Source organism: Melospiza melodia, chromosome 8, assembly GCF_035770615.1.
Source record: "Melospiza melodia melodia isolate bMelMel2 chromosome 8, bMelMel2.pri, whole genome shotgun sequence".
Classification (NCBI taxonomy): domain Eukaryota; kingdom Metazoa; phylum Chordata; class Aves; order Passeriformes; family Passerellidae; genus Melospiza; species Melospiza melodia.
This window is the reverse complement of record NC_086201.1, coordinates 19,043,945-19,070,414: the sequence shown is the minus strand read 5'-3', so window position 1 is coordinate 19,070,414 and position 26,470 is coordinate 19,043,945. Positions and strand designations below refer to the sequence as shown.

General features: G+C 39.3%; 1 protein-coding gene across 2 annotated transcripts in view; it reads right to left on the bottom strand.

Annotated features, from left to right (window-relative positions):
• CERS6 (ceramide synthase 6) overlaps positions 1 to 26,470 on the bottom strand; it is a 96,975-nt gene that overhangs the window by 25,566 nt on the left and 44,939 nt on the right. For both annotated transcript variants that reach the window (XM_063162059.1, XM_063162060.1), the window contains exons 4-7: positions 24,513 to 24,570; positions 9,880 to 9,930; positions 7,209 to 7,301; positions 942 to 1,070 (exon numbers count right to left, since the gene is read on the bottom strand). In XM_063162059.1, the coding sequence (XP_063018129.1) occupies positions 942 to 1,070; positions 7,209 to 7,301; positions 9,880 to 9,930; positions 24,513 to 24,570 (331 nt within the window). The remainder of the gene's footprint in view (positions 1 to 941; positions 1,071 to 7,208; positions 7,302 to 9,879; positions 9,931 to 24,512; positions 24,571 to 26,470) is intronic.

Here is a 26,470-nt window from a genome sequence, read left to right as displayed (position 1 = left end):
TACACATTGCTAAAACAGAAAAATAAACTTGCAAAGATGTGATTATTTTTATCCTCAAAAAAATCCATATTCTCTTTTGGTTTCTATCTCAGGCAGTCATGTGCTTTCTAGACCAAAAAAGTTTAAAAAATAAAGCCATATTTACAGCACTACTGAATCAGAATGGCAGGATCTTGATTTTGCAATAGGTGACTCACACAGTAAGTCTATATTCTTGCATAACAGGTATCCTTGCAGGTACTTGAATAAAAAATAATTTCAGACAAAACAGTTATTAACTTTAGAGGAGAGTTCAGACAGCCAAATTCCAGCATGACCCAGAGCTCTGTAACAACTGGTGCAGATAAAGGATGATAACATCTCTAAGCTGCCACTATGGAAGTTACAGACTATCTTGCCTTAAAAGAATTTCAATCATCCCTTCTTCTCCAAATACAGCTGCTGGTACTGGGATCCAGAGGCATGGGAACCTGGAAAGCCAGAGGTCAGCTCCCTGGCCATGCCCAAATAAGCCACTAAATTGTCCAACACTCTCTGCCCAGCAAAGCAGAGCAGAAACACACCGTGACACCTTGATCCTTTCAGAGACAGCGTCACTGCTCCACACACCATGTCACAGGGGTTAAGAACCAGGTGAGCCACTTTCACCACTTTGCAGATTTTGCAACTTCAGCTTTTGATTTTCCCATGCTGTATTTAGAATCTGCATGTAACCCTCCCTGGCATGCAATGCATTGCCAGTCTCTGCTCTGTACAAGCAACGTATCAAAGGAGAAACCAGTCTGAAATCAGAAATATGCGCTGCTACAAGTGCAAGATATTTAGGCAAGGAAATAGACTATATTAATCACCATTACCATCTTGAACTGGCTTAGGAAATACTTGTTCTGCATGGCAAAAAGATTCTGCCTAGTGACAGGATGACACAGGAATGATCTCACCTCTAGGACAATATCAGCTGCATCATGGAGACACAAGATCAAGGTTCCCACTCGTGTCAGATTGGTCACGTATGAGAAGGTAATCAGGGTGACTGTTACAATGTGATGTGTAAACATGATTCCAAAGTCCTAGAGAAGCAGAAGCAAGGAAAAGACATAGAAAACAAAAAATACAATGAAGCAAACACTGACATTCTGTACTCACATACAAAATTGGATGGTTGTTTCTTAAATTCAGCATTATATTTAAGTTATAAAAATATCTACTATATAAGTGTATTATACACCCTGCTCTATATTTCATTTAGATTGAATAAAAAAATCATTGTATGTTAACCAAATGCAAAAAAAATATTGAAAGGTAGGTAATGACCACACTTCTCAGTTCATAGTAATTTAACCTAATAAAGTAAACATTTGCAGTTGAAGCTACTTTGAAAAGGCATATGTACATGCAAATCAAACTCCACTGTAGTTTCTATGCATCAAGTAACACATGATTATAACAATATGCATAACCAAGTGCCAAATAATTCACCATTCAGAAGAGAGCAAATAGCTACAATGGAAAGCACTAGTACACTAGGACAGCAGGCACCTGCCAAGAACAACTGGGAGAATCCCAGATCCAGGCTTTTATTTGTTTGTTTTTAATCAAGGTGCTTTGTCTTCACACTGTAACAGGGTCAGGAAAGTCTTCAAGCGAGCTGGAGCATCTCCTCCTAATTGGTTCTAATCCACTGCCTCCCAAATGATGCAGGCTAGCTGGTCTCCACACCAGTAACTCTCAGTTATTTGGCCACAAAGTAACTGTTACTACTGAAAAATCTGGGAGTGGAGGTGCTCCTAGAAGTAACGTCACAGATACTCGCCATGAGGCAGATAAAGCAGAGGGAGCAACCTGCCTGCCTGGCCCAGGCTCCCAGACTGATTAATGAGAGAACCGGACCTAATGAGACTCAGCAAGGCACTGAGTCAGTCAAAAATAGTCTTGTTGGCATTTGCTGAACGACCTGCACAGCTTTGAGGAAGTGACACTAAAACCCTTTAAGATCACAGGCAACATTTAACTGGGAAGTTTCTCTATGCCAGATTTAAAATCTGTTACACAGCTGCCAACAGATCCAGTGGCTCCATGCAGAGCTGTCAGAAAGGAGAGAGATCCAGACAGTCGAAAGGAGCAGCTCCTTCAGGCAGCCTGCTCACCAAGTGTATTGGGAGGTGGAATTTGGCTTTCTGGTGGTTTTTGTTGGCCAGTCCTGCTGAGCTGTGGTAGTCTTCAGCTAAGTGGCCCACAACAGAGAAAACCAAAACCGTGCCTTCAGAGGGGCAGCACCTGGTTTGCAAAGGAGCTGGAGGTACCTGTGTCGGGCAGGAGGGCCCTATGGAAAGTGCCACAAGCTCCAATTAACACAGGGGCAGCTCTGGAAAAGCAGCAGCTCCAGCCCCTGACTGCACTGTCTGCTCAGTCCTGAGAAGCATTTCCTGCACAGTGTGCCCACAGCTCTCTTTGGGAAGGCAGCAGGCACACTGGTTTTAGGGATGTGCAGTGCCACTGCCTCCCAGCACCTGCCTTCCCTGCAGTGTACACCTGCAGTCCATGGAAAAGCCTGCACCTTGGGCAGTCTCACTAACTGAGGAGGGACAGGACCTGCTCCCAGCCCATCATTACGTTTAATGCTATCAGGTGCTACAAGATCCTATTTCCTACTCCTCAGTAGGCACCACCAGTACCTCTAACACAGACAGAAGAAAAATGGAAAAGCCTGCACCTTGGGCAGTCTCACTAACTGAGGAGGGACAGGACCTGCTCCCAGCCCATCATTACGTTTAATGCTATCAGGTGCTCCAAGATCCTATTTCCTACTCCTCAATAGGCACCACCAGTACCTCTAACACAGACAGAAGAAAAATACAATTAAAGGCTGTCTCCCTTTCTGAGTGTCCTGAGGGAAAACAAGGGTTTGGCATCTCAGTCGTTTCAGGAACTATGAAACACACATACAAAGACCATTTCACCACTTCACAATAATAAAACCAGCAAAGTACCTACCTTAGTCCATGGGATTACAAGTAAGCTACTATTATTGCCCTGTGGCCATACTGCAGTCTAGCTCTTTACCTCCTTCACCTGCAGGCACTATGGCACTGTTCTTAATTTCCCTTCCAAATGCAATTATGTTAGCACATAGGAAGTCTTAATGGGGCAAAAAGTCAAGTAGAAAATCTCCCTTGTTTTCACAGCTGACACATTCATGTTCTACAAATACTAGATTCCTAGTCCCTCTTGGATATTCTTCAAGGCATTCCTGACAATATGGATTATTCCTAAGAAATCCTAATGTTCTTGGGCAGCAGTCTTCTGCATTTCTGCATGACTCTTCTTAAAGAAATGCTGTCTGGGGACTCCTGTAATAATGTTTCTTAAAAAAGACAGTTACTTGACTCTGCCACCTCTGAAAAAGAGGTGCTGGACTGATCTACAGAAAACTGTTGGAAAAAAAGTAGTAATTATATAAATAAGATTGCTTTATTATTGGGATTGTTTCTTTCCTCTTTGTGACACTTTTTAAAGTCATTAATTAATACTATGCTCTGAAGATGCTACCTGTTAGATTTTAATTATACACAAGGGTATTGAACACACAGATACCAAGTGGTACCTGTGTTCCCAGCTTACTCCAGCATTTTCACCCACATATAGTAGCAGTTGTACAGGAATGGGCTTCTTAATTTTTGTGGCTTTTTAAAAAAATTTTTATTAATGTATTTCAAATCACATGTATGTTTGTGAAAGATGTGTTTATTTACAGAAGATTCATAGCCTCCAGTTGTAACTGCTGGAAGATGTCATGTGCCTAGGTCAAGAAAATCTCTGGCTAAGAATAGGAGAAAGAACCTATTCTAGACACCATCAGTGGGAAGAACACAGGGCAGACAGCAGAGAAACCCCATGGGTCACAACTTGCAGACAAGCCCTGTGGAATTAAGGCTTCTGCCACCCACATTTGTTTAACGTGTCACACTCACTGACTGAACTGCCAAGGGGCCAGGGAGCATTACTGCCACTGAAGGGCAAAATATCAACTGTATGGCTTACATTAGAGATCAACAAGGAAAGGGAAAGGTCTGCAAAACATATGCAATCTAAACTGCTTCCACTGAAACAAAAGAAATCAATTCTGTGTGTCTATCATTGCCAAGAAAAGTCTCTTTGAAGAAAGAAATCTAGTATCCAAATTTAGCAAAATATAGTGTAAATTCTCTACGATCAAAATTCAGTATTCAAGAAAATCAGCAACTACAGATCATTTTATTGTTGGAATGAGTGGACTGTCATTAAAAAAAAAAGTATAACACGAAAGCTTTAGGAATTCCCAAATGCTTGGAAATAAAAGATGTGAATTCACGGAAAGGTCTCCTAGACGTTCTACAAACCTGTTAAAACTCTGAGTACAAATTTAATACATTCCTTTAAATGTACCTGCCAAATATTTTTCTGTTAAACAATACATCAGGTGTCCAGAAAGCATGTAAATAAGCCTCACTGCTTTTAAGGTTCATCCAATGCTTTTGAAACTAACAAACTTCCATAATTACTTTTTTCAGTGTTTTACAAAACAGGAGCATGGGAAGCTGGAAAAAGATGATAAAACACCAATTCATACTAGGTTTCAGTCTTTGAAAATGAACACCCTCAAGGGAGAATACCATTACAGCAATATAATAGATATTTATGAAGCTAAAAGCACGCCATTATAAAACTGTAGAAGTTGCTACAGAGTTCACTGACTTAATGCCAATAGTAGGTTTGTGCAGCAGCCTAGTTTGCTCACACCTCCAGTCAGGCAAAGACAATCTGATGGAATTTGTAACACCTAAATAAAGATAAAAAAGTATTTGAAAGTCAAAAACCCCAAAACTCTGGAAGTAATTTTTGAAGTCATCAGTTTGCTATCAGAGAAGAATAAAATGGAGATAGGAAACAGTAAGTACATTTCTCTTGATCTGCAATAAATAAAAGACAAGATCTGGAGTTAGGCCAGTGCCGAGGGCTGCTGCTTCCAGCAAGGACACACTGCACCTCTCCTTCAGACAAACCCAACTACATGAAAAAAACACTTGGCTGAATTCCTGCAGTGCTCAAAACTGCCTGGGCACTTCTGACTGTCCCAGAATAAAACACAGCCACTGCTGCTGAATTTAAAGTATCTAAAATGATAACCAAGATTTAGATAAAAATATTCCTTTCACTGCAGCATGAAAACATCAGTGGCTTACTCAGGTTGAGAACTGTTAATCTGCTCCGTACACGCCAATTGTGAAACATTACAATAGCATCTGATATTAGCAGGCAAGTTTCCTGCTTCCTGTTGAACAGATCCCTATTTCATGTGGGCACCATTCCACACATTGCAAATGGGGTGCATTACATTTTCTTAAACTCAGCCTTCTTTTAAAAGAGAACTACTATGGTGTTGCAAGAACTGGTGTTTCTGTCAAGCTTGTACTCCTTTTTGCCAACTATTATAAGTCTCTAGTAGCAACATTTTTCAGCTCAGTGGGTTTCCTTGGCAGCTTGCACCCCAAACAGTTTTGCTGTGTGACACCAGGGCACAGCTGCATTTCTCCAATCTGATCTTCCTTGTTATCAATTCTGCTTCTGCCACAAAAAGAGCTGTCTCCACAGTCCAAACCAGTGAGTGGTTTAATAGGTCATTTATAAATATGGCATCTCCCTGCTGGGTGCTGATAAAGGAAGGCTTTTGACTTGCTGTCATTGCACTGGGGATGTGCTCGTGCTCTCTGCTGGACACTGCCCATTCTCAGACAGAGCTGTGCTCGGGACACTGCTGGATCTGGTGCTCTGGGCTCAGGAGCTGTGGCTGGGGTGTCAACAGGCTGATAGCAACTCACTTCCCCACCCCCAGGTCCCATCCTATTTCCACAGCAGGTTGCCCTAAGGTTTTTCTGATAACAAGTCATTTCTATGTAACTAAGAAACAGACTTGGCCCTTGCAGTGTAACATATTAGTCAATATTACTCTTGATTTAAATTCATCTCCACTATCATACAGCTCCCTTAAGCATTGTCTCTATCTCAGTTTGTGAAACAGAGAAGTTACACCCATTTCAAGCTCATGATTAACAGAATGTTTAGTATTGACAGACAATGCAAGCAAAGGATTTATATGTATTAATCATAAATTGGTTGTTTTATTTACAATTTGTCCTCCAATATGGATTTCAATTTTGTGGATGCTTTCTTGAGATTTCTGCTTCTGGAATAATCTGGAAATCCAAATAGAGGAGTGTGTTTCTATATAGGTAGCTCTGGCATAGGACTCCCAGAAATACACTGTGGCTCTAAGTGACAGATGAGTTTATTCAGGTCATAATGCATCCTTCATTTACTCTTTTCAGAGTTATGCTCCTGCTAAAATTCTAATAAACAGGAATTTTTCCATTAGCATAGCCTACAATCATTTACTTAAATGACAGCTGAAGGAAGAACATAAAGATATTATAAAATCCTTTCAAATGTTTAAAAAAATTAATTTTGAAACATTAAAGCCCCTGCAAGAATAGTTCAATGGACTGTTATTACAGAGTAACTGTTGTGCTGCTTGTTCTGCTGTGGACTAGGATTCTCCTTGAAGGAGAGAACTTGGAATATGGAACAGGTTGCAACTAATTCTGGAAAAATATTTTTATTTGGATAGAGTCTTGTTTTTTTCATTAACAATTCTCTAATAGCAATGCTGAGCTACATGATTGGAAGGATAAAAATTAAATATAACATCACTTCTTAATATTAAATGTTTTTGCTGTGCCCTTGTAGAAAAATCTGAAAGCCCTCATAGATCTTACCTCACAAAGTGATAATGTGAATTTATGAGGCAGGCTTGCCCTTTTCTTGGTATTTCATTGTTTAACTCTTAAAAGAAGCAGCACATCTAACAGATACTACCTGTTCAATTCCACTCAAGTCACTGCATGAAAGCAGAAGATTCTTTTGGCTTCTGCTATTTGCCCTTCAATATTTTCTCCAGGCTCTTCTTTCCATGTGCAGGAAAACCTCAAATTACAGCAGCCAGGAGCAAAGTAAGACAATCACAGTTTCTCAGTGATGAATATCTGCAAGAGTTGAACACTGGAAAGAACTGCATTTCCAGTTCACTGCACATGTAATGCAGCTACTCCTCAAGTACAGAATTATATGCTAAAGCTTAAAGCTCTCTGTGTTTTTAGTCTTGTTGTTCTTACCTTTCTTTTGACGTCAATGAATTGAGAAAACATTAAGGACCAGTAGAATGACAATTCAACTATGTAGTAGTAATGAAGGTCAGGCATCAGGGGCTGAAAGATGGAGATGAGAAAATGTTAATAGAGTCTAACTGACATTACAGGCAGCTGTGATCTATAGCAAGCATGTTTAATTGCAGGGGATTATTGAATTATACATAAGCATCCTATGTGAAGAAAGATGATGGTTGCCTCTTTCAAACTCTGATGGCTCTGGAAAAATAAAGCTCCCCAAGATACTCTCTTCTAATGTTTTAGCCCTGAAAATACTGTAATACTAAAAATTAGGATACTGTCCATTTGGAACCCAGAGCAAACTAAATTCTGGGTATTCCTAAGTCTGTTTTGAAAGTTTACTTGAAAGATCTAGCTGTATATCAGTAATGTGGGTTTAAAGCATAGCAAAAAACCAACATTAGAGTAGACTAGAGAAAAAAGTAATGCTAGTAATAACCTCATCTGTTCATGATGAAAATGTGGGCTTTGAGCAGGGCTCTTCATAATAGAAATGCCTACTTTTGGCATTTTCTGGTCACATATTAACATTTGGAAAGAAGAAAATAAAATAAATTTATTGAAGCATCTTGCCTGATATACAACATGCTGACAGAGCTGTTTAAAAATAAAAGAAATTTTAAAAATCCACAACCAAAACCAGCCTGGGGTGACTTCAAAGAAGGTAACTGCTAGCACACATAAACACTTTGACCCTCAGCCTAGGAAAGCCAGTCCTAGGAGCTACCTAGGACATTAATTTAAATGTGCCTCCATGATAGTCACGCCTTCCATGGCAGCACAGACAGGGACACTGGCAAGGGAGAAGCTCCTGAGGGCAATTCCCAAAGGATTAGATAAATCATCTCTAGAGCACCTTGCGCTGGCACAACTGTGCAGGCTAGCAGGGTATGAGCTGCTTCCATTGGCAAGAGGTATTTCAGTTGCACCTTTTATTCCCACTCCCTTTTGCAGACAAGTTCCTTGCAGCTGAAAGCCAGTCCTTGGATTCCCAGGAAATCTGCTATGGGTGTTAATTTAATATAGACATATGCTTATGCTTTATGAAAAATGTGTAACTCAACTAAAATCCATCCTTTAAAGCCATCTCTTGGGCCAATATAACTCTTTTCTGAGTCAGAGAGATTGCCAACAGACTTTTGATTATGTGTAATTAAAATGGGAAAGAAAATAAGAGCTTGCAATGAACTGCAACTATTATACCCATTATTGCAAGGGAACTCTCTGGGGAAAACTTCTAGTAAAAAATGAAATTTTTTCAGCTGCTTTGTTAACAAGAGCGTTTATACTTCTAAAGCCATACATAGTGATAGTGTAGGGCAATTCTAAAGATGTCACAGATTCCTTCTTGGATCAATAGTGTGTTTAACTTAGTTCAAATGTTAGGTTCCAGTTCTCCATAGACTTGACCTCAATAGGTTTAATCTGTGATTATGGCTGTGTCATCACCCAAATGATCCATTTGACTATGTCTACATTAAAGTCCAGCTGGATTTCTGCAGTGCATTGTTCAGTAATTTACAAAGGAGTTGTAGCAAATAAAACATTTGAAATTTTATCTAGTTGTGGAAAAAACCAAGAGAACAAACTGAAACCCCAGTACTTAGCCCTGATTAGCACCTAGTAGATATTTTTATCTTTGAGACAGTGATTTCATAATGACTTTAATTTGACAATTTGCTTTATGTTGGACCCTCACCACTACTAGAACAATATTAGATAGAGTAATTTTTCCTCCCACACTCTAAAGGCTGTAACCAACTTTTAAATGACTGTTCTTCTGGTAAGTCTGGTAAACATATGTTCTTCAATCAGTAAGCTTCAGGGTCTTTTGCTTTCAGTCAACCTCTTCTTGCACGTAATAACACAAAAAAAGTAGGAAACCAGGCTGAGAGGCACCAGTGACTGTAGGTACATCAATCTAAGAAACAACTGTACCTGAAGTTTCTGAGGGATTAACTTTCAGCACTTCCCCCATTCAATTTCTGCTGCTGCTTCCCTACTGTTGTTCGGTTCACCCTCCATCTCCAGGTGGAATTTAAGTCATTATTTCTTCTGAGGCTACATGACCAAATTCCCTCCATGTTTCTTGGATCAAGATTTCTGCTGAACTGTCTCCACTGAAGTATTTCCAACAGAGACACAACCTTCAAGAACAGCAGCATCCAAACACAGTTCTGCTCAGCCTCTGTTCTGTCAAGGGCTGTTGACTGTCACAGGGATTCATGTGTCTTTGGGACAATACTCTTATTCACACTTTCCAGTCAGACAATTGCTTTTTTTCCCCCCTTCCCTGGTCTTAGGGAAGGAAAAAAAAAATACCCTAGACATATAGGGTATGTATATATACATATATATATATTTACACCCTAAGTCAAATTCCTTAAACTGCAAACTCTTCTCTGGAGCTTTTAGAATTTAATGTGTGGAATTCAGGTGTGACAGCTATGTCCATCTTTCCCATCTTGAACTCAAGCAAGACGGGAAGAATCTAGCAATGTTCTGAAATGCTGAGTAGCCCACTCACACAAACATACTGGCACAAAGCTCCCCCATAAGAAAACCAGAGCTCTGCAGAAGTGGCATGCTTGTTCTTAGACTGCACTGTAACTTTTACCTGATATGGATACCCGCTCCAGCACTGCCTGGTATTCCAGAGCCAGGGTGTCTGAAAGGAAGAAAAAGCAAAACAAAGGTCAGTACAGACCACTTTGTAATATGTTAAGTGTATATATTTAATAGTAATGAAGGACAAAAAATATAAGAACAGCTTAGAATTTGCATTGTTTGATAGAGGCTATAAAACCTGAATACTTGATAGAGGTTTTGATAGAGGCTATGAAAACCAAAGTCAAGGACACTTCTCAGACTTTCAGAGCATGAATTAGAGCAATTTGCCCATTTTTGTTGGTACCCCATGACACCACTTTTGCAAGAGTGCAGACTGAGAGTAACCAGCTCGTGTTTGGATGGTCAGATCTCACACTATATTCTCAATAGCACAGGAAATTTTGACCTCAGCCAGCTTAAATGTTTCAAAGAAGATTCCCTGCATGTGCTATTATATATAGGCATTCTTCCATATAGGATCCACCCTTCATCTTTACCTAGCCTTATCTACTCTCCATTCAAGTACAAAGGGGACAGAACACCATTAGTCAGTCTCCTGGAATAAGGCAGCACACAGCTTACACTTGCAGCATTAAATGCTTCCCCAAGACCACAGTTTTTCAAATAAATCCTCACTGCTTGAGAGGAGGCCTGTTCTTGTTGTCACCATCAGGTGGAGCAGCTCAGCTCAGGCAAACCATAATATCAAACTCATCCAAAATACAATGGGTGAGCATCAAAGCAAGAAAACAGACACTAGGCAGAATGGTAAAGCCCCCAGGCTGAGAATCAGGCTAGGTAGGAAGGATTTTTGAATACGCCCTTCAATAAAAAGAAGACAATATAAAAATTTCACACCATTACCCCCAGTGCTCCTGAAATGACAAAGAATAGCTCCTACAGTAGCCTGAAAGGTGTGCCAGCATTTGAAGTAACAGACCTCCTAGAGTTTCTGATATTCCTCTCTCAAGGATGCTGTAAGAATGCTTAAAGCCCATCCAAACTTATCCTTCCCTCCATCAGAAATAACTTCTTCATGGAACCAATTAATTGGTTCTAAGGTCTCCACCATATTTACTGTGCTATACAAGTTCCCCTCATTTCATGCAATAAAAAAAGTCTTTGGAAACAGCCACAGTATCTCTGCAAGACAATATAAAGAATCTAAAATATTTCTGTCTGACAGGTGCCTAAATTAGATCCACACAAATATTCTAGGATAATTCATAGTTTAAGCCAGGTTTGAAAAGCTGTAACTGTCTTTCATATCATATTCATCAAAAGATAAGAGATGCTTCCTACCCAATTATTTTGCTGCCTAAATTACAGGTCCTGGCAAAAAAAGCATATTTTTCTCTTTCAAATATTATGACATCTTAAGCCTTCTTCATAGAGATGCTTGCTGCAGGAGCTACAGATACAGAGGTTTATGAGCAATTAAAATGCTGGTTGCTAAATAAAATAGGCCTTTCTTGATGAACCTATAACCACAAAGCCCTACAGGGTATCACAACTGACAAATAATGTAATGCATGCACTAAGCCTCAAAGACCAATGCAGCAGAATATATGTCCCTTCTGAGCCACACAAGGCTCAGAAAGCCATGCTGCCATCTCAGACAAAATGCTTCTGAGCAGCTGTTTGGAAACCTAATGGATCCTTTGTGGGCAAGAGCACTTAAAATACCAGGGCTCCTGCAGCACCTTCTTACCCTTCTTAGCTCCCCAGTCTCCCTTCCCCCTGACTTGCCTTGGCACCTCTGAGTTGCTGTTAATAGCTTTAGCAGCAGGGCACTTGGGTTATGCTTGTCTGCAGGCTTTAGGGAAGAGGTGGAGGAAGAGCTTGGTTTAAGCACAACCTTCCTCTCTGACCTCCACAATGAGCACAGCCCTAGACTGCACTCAACACCTAAATGTAATCCACGGTTACAGTTGGACCAAGAAGCATCTTATTTAGACCTCTGTGAGCCTCACAACTGTGCAATACTGTGTAGAGGCTTCAGTAGGAAGCAACAACCTAAAAAAAGCTCACACAGGCTGCAGAGTGAGACCTAGACCCAGCAGTGAAAGGTGGATTAATCATAAGGGACCTAAGACTGACATTCCAGGGCTCAAGTGAGTCCTGTGTGTGCTCCTAGGACACGTCTGCAAACTTCCTCAGAACAGGCAAGGTCACTGTGAAGCAGAGCACAGTTCTGCCTGAAAATCCCATGTTGGATTAGAAGAAAAGGTCAGTGACTTGGCTCCACAACAAATCCTTTTCTGATGAACATAAAGGCATGCTTCTCTTTTTGCTGCCTGCTGAATACCCAATTTTCATTTCACTTCCTATTCTTGGTATATGTCTGAAGAAGAGAGGGACACGAGGGGATTGGAGAAGAGAGGAAATCCAAAGATCCTGATAACAAAAAGCCTCCCCACCTTAAGCAGGAAACAGAATACTAAAAACTTCAGTACCAATTATGCTAGGAGCACCAGCTCTACAATGCTGACAGCCTGCCTTACAGAACATAAAGGAGCTCAGATGGAAGCTGAAATTTTACCACACTTAGGGGCAGTGCCAAATGAATGCAATGTCAGTGACAGAGGATGTAAACAGCTGTTCAATCTGTTGAGATTTACAGTATTAAGGAACAAATCACCTTAATTCCCTTACAGGAATATCTGCTAAAAACTCCATCAAATCTCTCTCCATCCCTGTGATTAGACAGAGTAATTTTAAAGAATTCCTTCAGAAAGAAAACTTCTCTTGAGACAAGGAAATGACTGAGGATTTGGAAGAAAAAAAAAAAAAAACAAACAAAAAAAACCCTTCCAAAATTATCTGTGATGTTTGCATGCTTAGCCAGAAGCCCTGGGTTGTTTTGTATCCATTGCCTCATGCACTTATCTCTGGAGAAAGCATCTAATTGGCCCCTGGCTTTTAGAAAGTCCTAAGAAGTTAAAATCTCCAGGTCTTGCTCAAAATGCTGCTAGTATCGTTTGTGAAAGATCAATTGTGATAGTAAATTAAGGGGGGAAAATAAGCAGTACAATAAAAAACTTCCTGTTTATCACAAAAGAGCTGTTATGCACCTGATTTAGTCATGACTATGAGGTCATGGTGTAGCTCCCAAACGGGTACTTCCAAAATTCTTAGGTAAGTAAGAAAAATCTTCTAATTTTTCCATCAAAAAAAGAAATCTGGCTGCTGTTTTTACCAGAATCCAGCATGTAAAAATCCAGGAATATCAAGACAGAATCCCCACATTTCACTAGAGTCAATTTATGTTCAAAACACATTTCAAATCACAATAAGACATCCTTAGTCCAAAAAGAAATGATTTAAAGTTGCTTTTCAACTTAGATAGCTTTTGAAACTGTAGAACAAAACCAGCAAAATACAGAGCATTCACTGTGTACATGTTCACTATTCTGCCAAGATTTTTATCTGTCTTGATTAAAGCATTTGAATACAATTTTGTATCAATTGCTATAAGCAATATTAAGTGGAATGGAAATAAGCACTATTCATTACAGTCAAGGTAATATATACTTTCAGCAAAGCTCTACTGATCTCATTTTTTGGGGCTGATATAGGCAAATATGACAAAGATGTCTCACGGCATTCGTACCTACATTCACCAAGTTACAGCAGGTCCTTGCTTTGCTCTTCACAGAAACAAGTGGTACAAAGTAAGGTCAGAAGATTTCCTCTTGATCAGCTCTCACTTAGCCCCAAAAGGCTGTGTGCAATTTGTTCTTACCCCAGGGGCAAACCTCCACTGTCTGATACCCCTGTACAGGGCAAGACTCAGCCAAACTCTCCTCCTCAGTAGCAGCTCCTGCCCCCCTGGCACACCCCTCCCTCCCTCCCTCCCTCGGTGCATCCCCAGCTTTAAACCTCATCTACCCAAAGTGCAACTGCAACAGCACAGGAGGAGACTAACAGCTTTCTGTTCACTGCAAAGTACAGTAACATTTGACACTTTTCACACACTTTTTATTATCCAGGAACTGAAACTGATAGCCTTTTAATCAACAGCACCTTTCATAACATTAGGAGATGGACAATTATTCATGATTAACAGGTTTTTTTGGGGTATTGGGTAGTAGGTTTTTTTTTTGGTTAGGTTTTGTTCCATTGGTTGGATTTTTTTTTTTTGTGCATTTCTACTTGCCTAAATCAAATAGTATGTCAATAGTAATTTTCCCCCAGTTATGGGTAGGGATTATAGCAACCTTTTTCTTTTACAACGTATTAATAGACATTCCTTTTGGACATCACTTGGTTGAATAAGCACTCGCTTAGAGGTAAATTGAAATGCTCGATTTCTTTTTTTTTCCTGCAACACCTGCATCCTCTTGGCATGGTGTGCTGGATGGCTGCTGACATTAGAAGGAAAGTTAGATTACCTGGAAACACAAAAAGCATCCTTCCTTACTCTCCTCTGCCAGCTCTATGTTCTGCTATAAAAATTACTCCATCCATGTATGGTAAACCCAAGAGATGTTTTAATAAGTTAGTCTCTTAGATACAAATTCCACAATGATCCTGGGCTTCCTTCCCTATCTTCTTGGCTCAATGAAGATCCGTGTACCTGTAGACTGCTGCCACCTTTCACTCTTAAGAAGCATATATATCCATGAAAATATTTGCTTCTGCATATAAAGTAGAAACAAATACATTATTATTCCTCTTAACTACAGAAAAACTCCTTGGTATTAAGGAGTTTTGTAAAACAAGCCACCATTTAAAAAGTTACAGAAAATCACCTTTTCTTTTTTTCACAAGTATTAATATTTTATGTTGTATTCATATTGTTGTATATCATATTTCCAGAACCTCATACCTTCTGGGTGGTTTTCTCACAGCAGATCTTCACAGCAGTGGTGTTGTTGCTTCTTGGTCAGGGCTCCTCTCCAAGGCTCTCCCTGACCACCCCGCCCCCCTTTATCTCAGTTACCTCCATGGGCTACAGCTGCTGCCCAATCAAGGACATCACAGCTGCAGCCCATTTACAATAACTAGAATCAGGGCAGGGTCACTAATACAATACAGAGATCTTTCACTGCCATACATATATTTACAATACATACATTTACTCAGGCCCCTACAATTTTGCAGCTTCCTTCTCTCCAGCAGAAAGAAAATTAAATGATTGCTCATTGTTCTTGATTTTCAGAAAATTCATAAAGCAAAAACCAGAACTTTCTGAGTGAGCTTTTCAAATTTTCTACCATCTTCCACTAAGTCTGCCTTATGATGTCTTGGAAACTCTCTGATTTCCTAAAAATGTGTGCTTTTTCTTACTATCCTCTGAAAAACTGCCCTGAATATAGCAACATCCCTTGCTACTGTTGTACTTGTTTTGCTACTACTTAAGAATTTCTCAAACCAAAGTTCCACTGACTCAAAGCACACATCAGACAGTTTCCAGCCTCCGCTGGCCATGCATGACAGGCTCTGAGGGCACAGCCTCGGCAGCCAACGATGCCAAGAGCACAGGCTGAGCTGTGCCACAAACTGACTCTGCAAGCACCACTGCAAGTCACCTACACATCCAAATCATGTATGCTTCCCTCTACCCACAAAATCACCGAGTTCTGACAAAGCACCATGCTGGGAGCAAAGAGAACTCAGCAAAACAACAAAATCCATGGCTACTATTTTGCATCAACTTGTGCAAGTTCTTCCTTGCAGTGACTGTTGATTTGGTTTAGGATGCAGTTGCCTCTTACACCAGGAATAGAATTTTCATAAATCCTTCAGAGATCCAAGCAGTTGTTGGTATTTCTTGGCATAGCTAACTACAGAAGTGAAGACAATATGACACATTGTCAATGAACCTTCTGAGGTTCTTTTTTCATATATTGTGACTAAGCAAGCTGTTTTAAGTTTCTGCAGAACTGGAGGTTTTTTCCCTCTAGAGTTTAGTGCTTTGTGTCTGTAGAAAAAAGGTTTTAGAGGAAAAAATGCTTCTGCAATGAAGAGTGCTCAGTGTTTCCTCTCAGCAATCTGCACTGCTGACTTCCAAACATAATTAAAAATTATACTTCTGCTAATAGGAAACTGTAAAATATGGAAGAAATTATAAAGGCCAAGATTAATAACAATCACTGCACAACGCTCTTGACATTCAAATGCAAACACATGTGTGTTCAAAAAAAAGGTTTTAGAAAAAATACAAATTCAAGTTTTAATATATTATACGAAATGATATTTGGAAAGGCAGAATAAGCTTCACGCACACATCGACTTTTCTCTTTAAAAATATTATGTATAGAGATCTGGAGCTTATGCCTTGTGTTGATAAAAGTTGACTTTCAACTTACAGCTTAAGAGGAAAATGAAGCTGGCAAAAGGAACTGATAATTAGAATCTGGAAGGGTCCTAATATTAAGGCAATGCACTGAACAGAATGGAAGAACACTCCAGACAGAGAATTTGTTGCCTGCAGCATCTCCTCTCCCAGACTGCCACCAGTCCCCTTACCAAGCCCAGCCATCAAAATATTTGCTCTCTTCTGTGTACCTTCTTCCTCTGACACTTGCTCCGCTGATTGCGTTGTAGTAAACAAAACTTCTAAAATCTTTTGCCTTCATGTGTAATGACAACGTTTTCAAGGACAGTTTGGTCATGAGCAAGCTGAGTGATCATGGGTGCTATGACATTTTCGAGCAGCTGGATGTCTACATAAATATTACAGGAGCTAGGCTAGAGTTCCCAGAAACACTATTCAATGTATTTTGTAGTTCCTCAATCCACACTGTAAGAACCGTGCACAGAAAGTAGTGGGCACATTCACCCAAGCACTCCAGATGCCTGATAACCCTCTGATGAAGCAAAGCAGCTGTACATCAGCTCTACAGCTGCCTTCTATTTTTGATCACAATGCCAGACCACATCAATTAGCCTAGCATTTGCATCTAGGAGGATATTTATGGATTTACTTTATTTAAAAGGACAACACATAACTGCATGCCTGGAATTAGTTTGTTAAGAGAGAGTACTGAAGTTTACACTTGGGGAACCTCACCTTGTAGGAGGGAGATCTGCATAAAATTAAACCTTTAAGAGATCAGGAAAAATCCCAAGACAAAATCATTAAAAAATAAAATAGGGCACTTCAACCCTTATTGATCACTGCAGAGTAGCCTGATTTCAGACTACTCCTAATTTTCCTACAGCATGCAGCTTCAACAAAGCTCCAGGGTTTCCAGCGCTCTGATACTATGGTTACTCAAAGGCATACAGGAAAGTGGTGAATAATTAAACTCATCATTACATATCTACTTTCTGCAATTATGTTCCTATTTGTGGCTGCTCTGCAAGAAGAGTGCATGTGTCTGATTCTGCCAGCCACTGCCTTCCAGTACCATGTGTTGATGGCAAGTGTTTACCAGACTCATTGTACTCCTGATGCTGAGTTTTGGAAATCCTCAGGCAGCTGCTTTCCTTTGCAGGATTCACTGTGGCTTGCTTCACTGACATACAACATGTTCCACCATTGCATGCTGTCCATGAAGGGGGCCAGAGTAAAATTTTAATAATAATAACAACTCCATACCAAGGTAAACATCAAGTAAAATTTCATGCCTGAACCCAGATGTTTAAGATTGTGGAATTTATGAAACTGCACTGCCTACTGGAAACACACTGTATAGAGAAAAACTAACCAAAAGCCCCAGCTGATGTGTTTTGCTGTACTTTCATATAGGCACATTGTAGCAAGGTCTCAGGATCATCCCTGACAGTCTGAAAATTAGGAAGTTACTGCAACTGCAGAATTTTTAATAGGAAATATAGGTTTTCTCTAGTTCACAGGGACATTATTCTTTAGTTCACATGGCCCTGGAGAGGCAAGAATGTATTTGAATCACATAGTGCCATAATGGGCAGGTGGTGAAGAAGGCCTTTTATTAGTGAACTCCCCACTCTCAAGTAATGCCACCAAAACCCTGGCAGAAGGAGCTGACTGCTTCCCAACACAGACACCACAACTCCCACCTGACTGAGAGAGCAGAACTCCTTCAGACAGGCTGGACCAGGCAGGCCAAAAGGCACCCCAGTGTGTGGGCACTGCACAGGAACCCATCACTAAGCACAGCTAAAATGAGGCACAACCCTGAGCAACACGACACCCTGAAGCAGCTGCTTCCCTTCCACTCCTGCAACCACTGTGTTTTTTCATTACAACTGAAATACTCAGAATCACAGAATATGCTGAGTTGGAAGGATCCCATCAGGATCATCAAGTCCAACTCCTGGCCCTGCAGAGAACACCCCAAGAATCACATTTCTTGGTGTATGTAATAATGCCACAAGTAGTAAGTACTAAATGAAAAAAATCCCAGTGAGAGAATCTCTCTCATATTGTGTTTACCTCTAACAGGAAGACAGATGGGGGAAATGTTAATTAATTTAAATATAAAAACACAGTTTGCAAGGAATTTTTTCCTGCTCAGTTCTGAGTCAGTGACCATAATAACAACACTGTCTTCTCTAAAGCAAAAGAAGACAGACAAAATAATTTCCCAGAATGTCTAAACTTACATAAAATGTTATATTCATTTTCTCTCTGTTTTTCACCTTCCCCTCCTGCTGAGGAAGTGCAAAGAGACAAGTCTTCTGACGTTTCCATTTGTCATCTGCTGATGGATCTATTGACATAACTTGCAGTTTTCTGCAATTGATCTATTAAAACAACTAGCAATAAGACTGGCTGGTAGGGATGAGAACAGGGGAACTATCATAAATTGCATATGATTTTGTTTAATAAATTACAAATTTGTACTAAGTTTTAGTATAAAACCATAAATATTAAATTTGTGCCACAGCAGAGAACCTAAAGTAGCTGGGCAAGAGGAAGGAATTTTCTCTTTCTCATCTTCTTGAGCGGACAGGACAAAAATCCCTGTAGAAACTCCTTAAGTTGCCCGTGAGATAACAGCAGTTAAAAAATAGAAGCAAAACTCTGAATGGGTTTCAAATTTACAGCAGTACTTCCCCATGCTAACCTGCCACTGTTCAACAGCCAATAGCCAAGAGCATCAGTGGGGAGAAGAAATGATAAAGCTCTGAGAGGTGTGACAGGTTAACATTGGAAGGGAATATAATAGGAAAAAACCAAAAAGATTATCAATGATGGATTTATTCATTGCCAAGACTTTTTCCTCTACTGAAAGACAAAATGAAGCACCTTAATGACTTGAAGCACTTATGGTATAAAAATACATTTTGTTCTACAGGTTTTACTAATTTAATTGAGAATACAGCTATCCTCAGTATTGAGTGCAACTGAACAAGGGCAATGCAAGGCACCAGTTACATTAGTAATAACCTGTATTACTATTCTGTATAACAACCTGCATTACTATTTCTTATATCCAAACATGTACTCTTTGCTCAGGTTTAATTAGCTGTGAAAAACAGGACTGCTTCATTAATTTGAATAGAAAAACATGAAAAGCTCATGGCAATAGAGTGCTGAGCTAATACTTTACTACAGGTATGAATGAGCAACCTCAGTTTATAGATGAATTAATACTATTTTTATCATAAAATTGCCCAAATATAACACTTTGTGAGGTTTTTTTTTCTATATCTGGCATTTTTTATGATATGACCCTGAAAAAATTTCAGTCTTTCAGAAAGCTGGGCTGCCAAGAAAATGAATACTGACTGTGCTGAAGGCAAAATTAGCAAGCAGTCCACAGGGGGATATGAGGTGTGGTAGCCCCTCCTTCACTGCCCAGCGCAATGCACAAGCAGCAGAGATGCTGAACATGGCTCAGTACCAGCTTAACTTGCCAATTTGATGATTACATAGCATTTACTTACTACTCTGATGTTATTAAATACCCCCAGCTGGATTCAAAACAGATAAAGTGAAATTGAATTCTAGATGCATTTTTTGAATTAGTGTGTTGCTTTTCCTTCCCATGATTATGTGAAATTTGTCCCTGTTGCATACATTTGAAAGTCCTGTTGTCATCCTATTATCGAATTAGGATACCATTGATATTCTCCTTTTGCTTTTTCTTTCAAAACCTTTCAGTTTCCTTTCAGCCAGAAATAAACTGTGCCAGCTTGCCTAGCTTTGTCCTCTTTTGCCTGATGCAGTTATTATCTTAACTTCCAACAGCTCACACAGTGAATTACTTCCTATGCTGACTCGCCTTCTCTTACAAAGCCTCATTGTCCAAAATGCATTCATTCTCCTTGTTGATGTACACTGAGGTGCTGCAGTCATTTAAAACTAAATTTCTTCAGTAGCTTTGATCTTTCTCACAGCATGACTCGTGATTTAGATCTCAGGCATCTAAAACACTCTATAATCTCTCCTAAATGCCCTCAACACTTTTTATGCCTTTCTGAAGATAAATCTGAAACAAATTATTCCTTTTCCCATGAGATAGCATCTAACTATGGTCTTCCTGGAAACCTTTTCCACTTGTGATGCTTACTTAAAATGTAATACGGTATTTCCCCTTTCTCACAATGGCATTCTTCAAAAGACTCCAGGGCACGGGTATACTTTCTTGCTCACTCAGTGAATTAGAAATTGTTTTATTTATCACCTAATGTTCAGCCGTGCTTTCACAGAAAGGAAAAAGGTTATAATTCAATTTTAACATCCAAAATTATTTTAGCTTAAAAATTTTCATGAATTACAGAAACTCAGCAACTGGTTTTATGAGTAAAAAATAAAAAAGGAATCAAACCCTCCAGAGAATCCAAATCAATTTTAAAGCAAGCACAATCTACCAAATGCGGGCTTCACTTCCTCCCTTAGTGGCCTACGTATCACATTATCCCTCTGCTAATAGCACAGTAAAATATCAAATATCAGCATTGTGTTAAAAGGGCTCCACAGTGGCCTCTGGCATTCTTCATTTAAATGAGAATATTTATCCAGCATTTTGCAAATAAGCTCTCTGAACAAAAGGAATTACAAGGCTCCAGTAACAGATAATATAAAAACCTTTCGGGAAGAACGTGGGAAGGAAGCATCACAGCAGATGCAGACTAGAGCAGAAAATGTGCCCAGCAGAAGGCCTTCTGAATTGATTCAAGAGTGAAAGGGATACCAAGAGCTCTGGAGGTAAACTCCCTCCCTCCCTCCCAGCTTTTGCCACAGTGGTGTTTGCTAGAGCCAGCTCTGATTTAAACCAAGGTGGTAAATATTTTCCTAACTCACGCTTTGGTATTTCAGTGCTAAAACCAGAAAAAAGGCTTAAACCTGCTTTAAGGAGTCTTATTCTATGAATCAGACAATCGGATATAATCCAAACAGTGGTATGCATTTTTCCAAGATGCTACATTTCTTTTATTGTTCTGTTCCACAAAATATGCAGCAGCATTAGTTTAATGAAAAAGTAGATGCAGCAGGTAGGGCAACAAAAGATGGAAACAGTAAATGAAATATTGAATATTCTGATGCAGGTCATTTTTTCTGCTCCAAATGATATAACATGCAATGTGTTCTGCAAATAGCTTTCCAATAGCTGAGGAAATTTTATGACAAAATCAAGTCTGTCTTACTGCTACGAAGACTGAAAACTATCTAGAGCACCAGTATATTTTTTGATATAGCAATTTAATTTTATGAAGTGGCTATGCATTACAGCCATTATTTTCTTCATCTAAAGTTAACAATCTGAATAGTAGGTGAACTGTAATACAGAAACAATGTCAATAACCAGCCACCACTTTATTGACAAGTTCTTTTCATGTATTTCTAATGAAGGTGGTCTGACTTTAGGCTCTAAAATTCTGGAGTACAAGCAATCTGAAAAGGCATTTACAAATTCTACAGTACTCTCTCTGGGCTGTAGCATGTGCATGTATCGCTGCTGCTATTTTATTCCAAAAAGAGGCAAAGAATCCGTCAACTCAACTGAGCAACAGAATACAACATTGTCTCTCACAAACCAGCATCAAGCCAGTTTCTCTCAATGTGCCCACAGAAACTGTGGGCCACTACCAGAACATCTCCTGCTGTCACACAGAAGCTCACTGGCTCAGTGGTTAGTGCACATATGAGGATAAGCACTTCAGTGTCTTTATCTGAAACATCCTACAGTTTCAAGAAAGGGGAAATTTCATAACAGAACAAGTGGAGCTCTACCTGTCGGGTTGTTTTCCTTCATACTACCCTATTTTTTATTTGCCTTCCATACATTTATGTCCCTTGAGTGGCCTTTTGCAGTCAAATTTACACTTCAACATGGCTTTCCCTGTTCTTTTGCAAGCTAGAAATTGTAACTACCCACCAGACAGTTCTCAGTCCTCCTGTAGGGGATGATTCATTAGGAAGGACACTCCATCAGCTGCATACCCACAGAAGCTTGTTGCACCCAGCATTTTTTAAATATAGCCACAGCATACTTGTATCATCTGCCTTACTTCAACACTGAATTTGAAAAATAGCAAGATTTGTTTATCCAGGCTGATGATTCTTTTCCCAGTAGAATACCTACATGCAACTTCAGGTTTCCAAGTCTCAGTACAGACTTCAGAAGACTCACAGAAAATTAATCCTCTTCTGTGAGTTTGTAATTCTCATGGGCAATTAAAGAAAGGAAATTAAATGTGAAAAGTCTATATATGCCACCTGGAAGCTTTGCTTCCACATGCTTGTTTTTCCATTTTACAGCACTATACAGGCACTGCTTAGCACCAAGGGTGAGCAAGCAAGAAACAAGCTAATCCTGAACTCTTTGCTCTGTTTCTTTATCACCAAAGATAATGATATTTTTCCATTTAATTGGAGCACAGTCAGACCATTAATTCTTAATGAGCAAAGCCAATTAATTCTTAATGAGCAAAGCCACCATTTATTTAACTACAAATATTACTGAGGAAAACAAAAACATTATCTTGTTCCTGTGTTAATGATAAGCAAAGCAGCCAGTTTAATGCCACTGGCACTCACTGGAACTCAATGTTTTGTTGACATGACTATTGGTGCGGTACTCTGCAAAGAAGTGTTTTGTAGACAAGCAAATGAAACAAATGGTAGAGCTGAAAAATCTCAGTTTCATTCAGAAAGGAAAGAATTTGCATATACATGATCAAAGTGGAAATATAATTGGTTACTTATCTTTTATGCTTCAAATATTAGTGATTTATAAATACACAAAGAATGCTGTAGTGTGTGCTAGCTTTAGTCCTTCAGTGCTAAAATATCTCAATCAGAAGTCTGAAAACTAAGGTGGGGATGGCCACATCTAGCATTTGCCATTTTACCAAGAATGGGGGCAATGAGGATTTGATGGAAAGGTGAATGCTTCCCATTAAATGATTTTGTGGGCCACTCACCCACTCTGCAGTCACAAATAATTTAAACCTGATCTAAAAACAGTAAAGACTGGAGCTGGCAGCTAGTAACAAAGAAAGTATCATCTTCTCTTTCAAAGTTGGTATCTTGGTCCATTTCCTCACACAGAAGAACACTCATTATCAAATCTGCTCTTGAAAATAGTATTTGAGGTAGAAGGTGGACAACTTGAACACTTAACCTACAATTGCACTGATTCCCTCTTCTCATAAAGTATCAGAAATTACACAAGTGAGTTCAAATCCTGATTATGACCTTTTTCATCCCCTCAGTACATTAGCATCCCACTGCAGGGCATGTTCTGAAACACACAGTGCTCCGGATCAAGTGACCATACAGCATGTTAATGGATGAAGTACACACAAAATGGAAGTGTTCAAGGAGACAGAGGGAGAATGCAACTGATGCTGCTCTGGGCCACACTTCCCCTGGGGCTGAGTACTGCTCAATAGCTCTGGTGTGCCCTCCCTGCACAGGCACATCATCATTCCTGCTCACACCAAGCTGCCTTGCACCTGAGACAGCCTCAAGAACTACAGACATAAAAAAGAACATTAAACCTCTTTTACTTACAAAGCACATTCAGGATACAGAATCTGTCTCTCACCCAGAGACATTCAGGGTACATATTCTTGTGTCAAATTTTTGACCAAAACAAAGATTACATGAACACATTGAGTGCACCATTCCCCTAATTTCACCTCCTAGAATTACAGAAATATGGCCCAACTTGCACAGAAGCTCTGAGAACTAGTCACACTGTAAAAACATTTGCACCACAAATCCATATTACTCTCTACTGCAGGCTTAACAGACCTATGTCAGATGCTTAGAAGCTTTCCATACCGTTCTCTTTTTAAATCAGGTGAGACACACCACTGATGGGAAACTCCACAGAAACCTCCTTCCACAGTACATTAGAAAAAGAATAGGCAAAAAAGGTATTTTTTTCTAAAACTAATGCAATTTGTCTCTTAATAAAAAGTAACCTCTGTCAGAGGCATTTAAGCAAGGATGATGGTGAAATTGAGATTAATACTTTGGAAAGCCTTACTGTCAGTTTAATACCTATAATGAAAAGTAATCAAGTGAACTAGGCATGTTGCTATGCCTTTTTTTCTTTTAAAACCCCATTAAATATTGATAAGAACTTATATTCCTTACCAATGCTAGTAGCAAAGCATTTTATGAATGCAAATAAAATTTTAATTTTCACTCCTTGTGAACATTGACTTTATTCCTGAGCTTTATATTGTACCTGTACAAGACTTCAAGTCTGTGATATGTTATGAAAGCATAATAATATAAGTGCCTACCTTTTTCAGGAACCGAACTCCATAGGTAAATATATAAAGGTAAAATGTAAATCTCCACCTGCAAAAGGCACAAGAGATTAACTCTAGGATACCAGGTTTACATATTTTACAGTTCAACACATGATTTCTTATTTCACCACCAAACCACCCCACCCTAGTTAAATTAACAGAAGTTGAAGCAAAATTTTGGTCTGGTTTTCTACAACTTCTGTTATCAAGCATTGTGCTCATTTGCCTGCTTTTCCTGGCCTCTCATTAGCTCTCTGAAAATACTTGCTAATTTTATCTAAACAGGGGAAGAAAATCCTCACACATTTTCGAGGATATTAAGTTTTTAAAAGTTTAATGAAAACTAGCAGGACATTGGAGGAGAGAGGACAATTTACCCATCTGTTGTAGGAAAGGTCATCTCTTATTAGACACCAGGAAAAAGATAATAAAAAATTTTATTAAGACTTCAACAGGTGACTTGGGAGTACTGCATGTCAAACAGACTCTTTAGAAATGAAAAGTGCCATTCACAATGAGCTGGAAATTCACTTGGCAGATTGCAGCACTCCACATTTGGTTTTAGGGAGTGCATTTAGGACAGATTGATATGCTGGATACAGATATATATCCATAATTTACATCCACTTCCCATGCATCCCGTGATAAAAATTATCTACATTTTCCCAAATGCACTCAGAATAATTGCAGAGCTTCTGGTTTTTCTTTTCAAATAGAGGCAAACTAGAAGTTAAGAACAGGATTCCATGGAAAATAAGAGAAAACACCAGGAGATTTAATACAAAATCATCCTCACCTCTGTCTTTCTCCAGTCTTCAAGAAAAGAAGACAGAGAGAGTAACTGCCTATCTCTTGGACCCATTACTCACTTATGAAAGAACTACTGGAAGTCTAAGGAAATAAAATCATAACCTTGTGCAGTATAAATTCTTAGAAGAATTCCTCGTTTGTTTTTTTTTCCCAAGGGTTGGACTGACTACACAAACATGCTTAATATAAACACCAGAGAAGTAATAATCATAATGTTTATAGCAGGATGAGATTTAGCCACCTTAGTGTGAAGCAATGATGCAACATGAATCACCTTCACTGACACATTTTACAGCACTTACAACTTTCTCTGCACTGGCAAAACTATTAGCTTCCAGTTAATTGGCACTGGAGTTCTTTCAAACATTACTGGAATGGTTACAAAACTGAAAATGTTCCTATGTTAAAGGTTAATCCAAACCTTTATCTTCAAAATTACTTTTACAAGTATTTAGAAAGACATTTGTGTCATACATAAATAACCCTCTGCCAATTTGAGGAGAGTGTAAGAACATCAATGAGATTTAAAGTGCAATACTTCAGCTGAACAGAATCTCTATTTTACACTGTAGTCCCATAGCATGGAAGAAATTGATTTATTAAACTGATATGAGAGAAACAGCAAACCCTTCAAGGGTTTGGGCACTGTCCTAACACGGCACACTGTTTTCATGCTGGCACTTTGAAGACACTGTGAACACAGAGTACTTGGACAGAATGTATGTGAGAAATACCTTTCATACAGGGCAGATATGTCCAAGCAAGATTCCTCCAAAGGTGAACTCTCAAACCAATTCTCTTGCAACAAGTACTCTAATATGAATGATGGATTTCAATCTACAGTACATACCACTTTATGCCTCTATTTGGGTCTCACTGAAGCCCACTGATGAGGAAATGCAAATAAAGGGAAAATGTTATGACCTGTAATCACACCTATTCACAGTTTAGCCCAGTGTCCAAAACATCTCTGCATTTGAGAGCTTGGGCAAAATGTTCTTTCTGTCCACACAGGACATCATGGAAGAGAAGGACACCTTTCTTAGTGGTGGTTATTGAGTTTTATTCCAACTGAACTCACAAAGTGGCAGTTGATGAAGCGCTGTCTCAAATTTGTCCTAGGTAATAATCCCAAATCT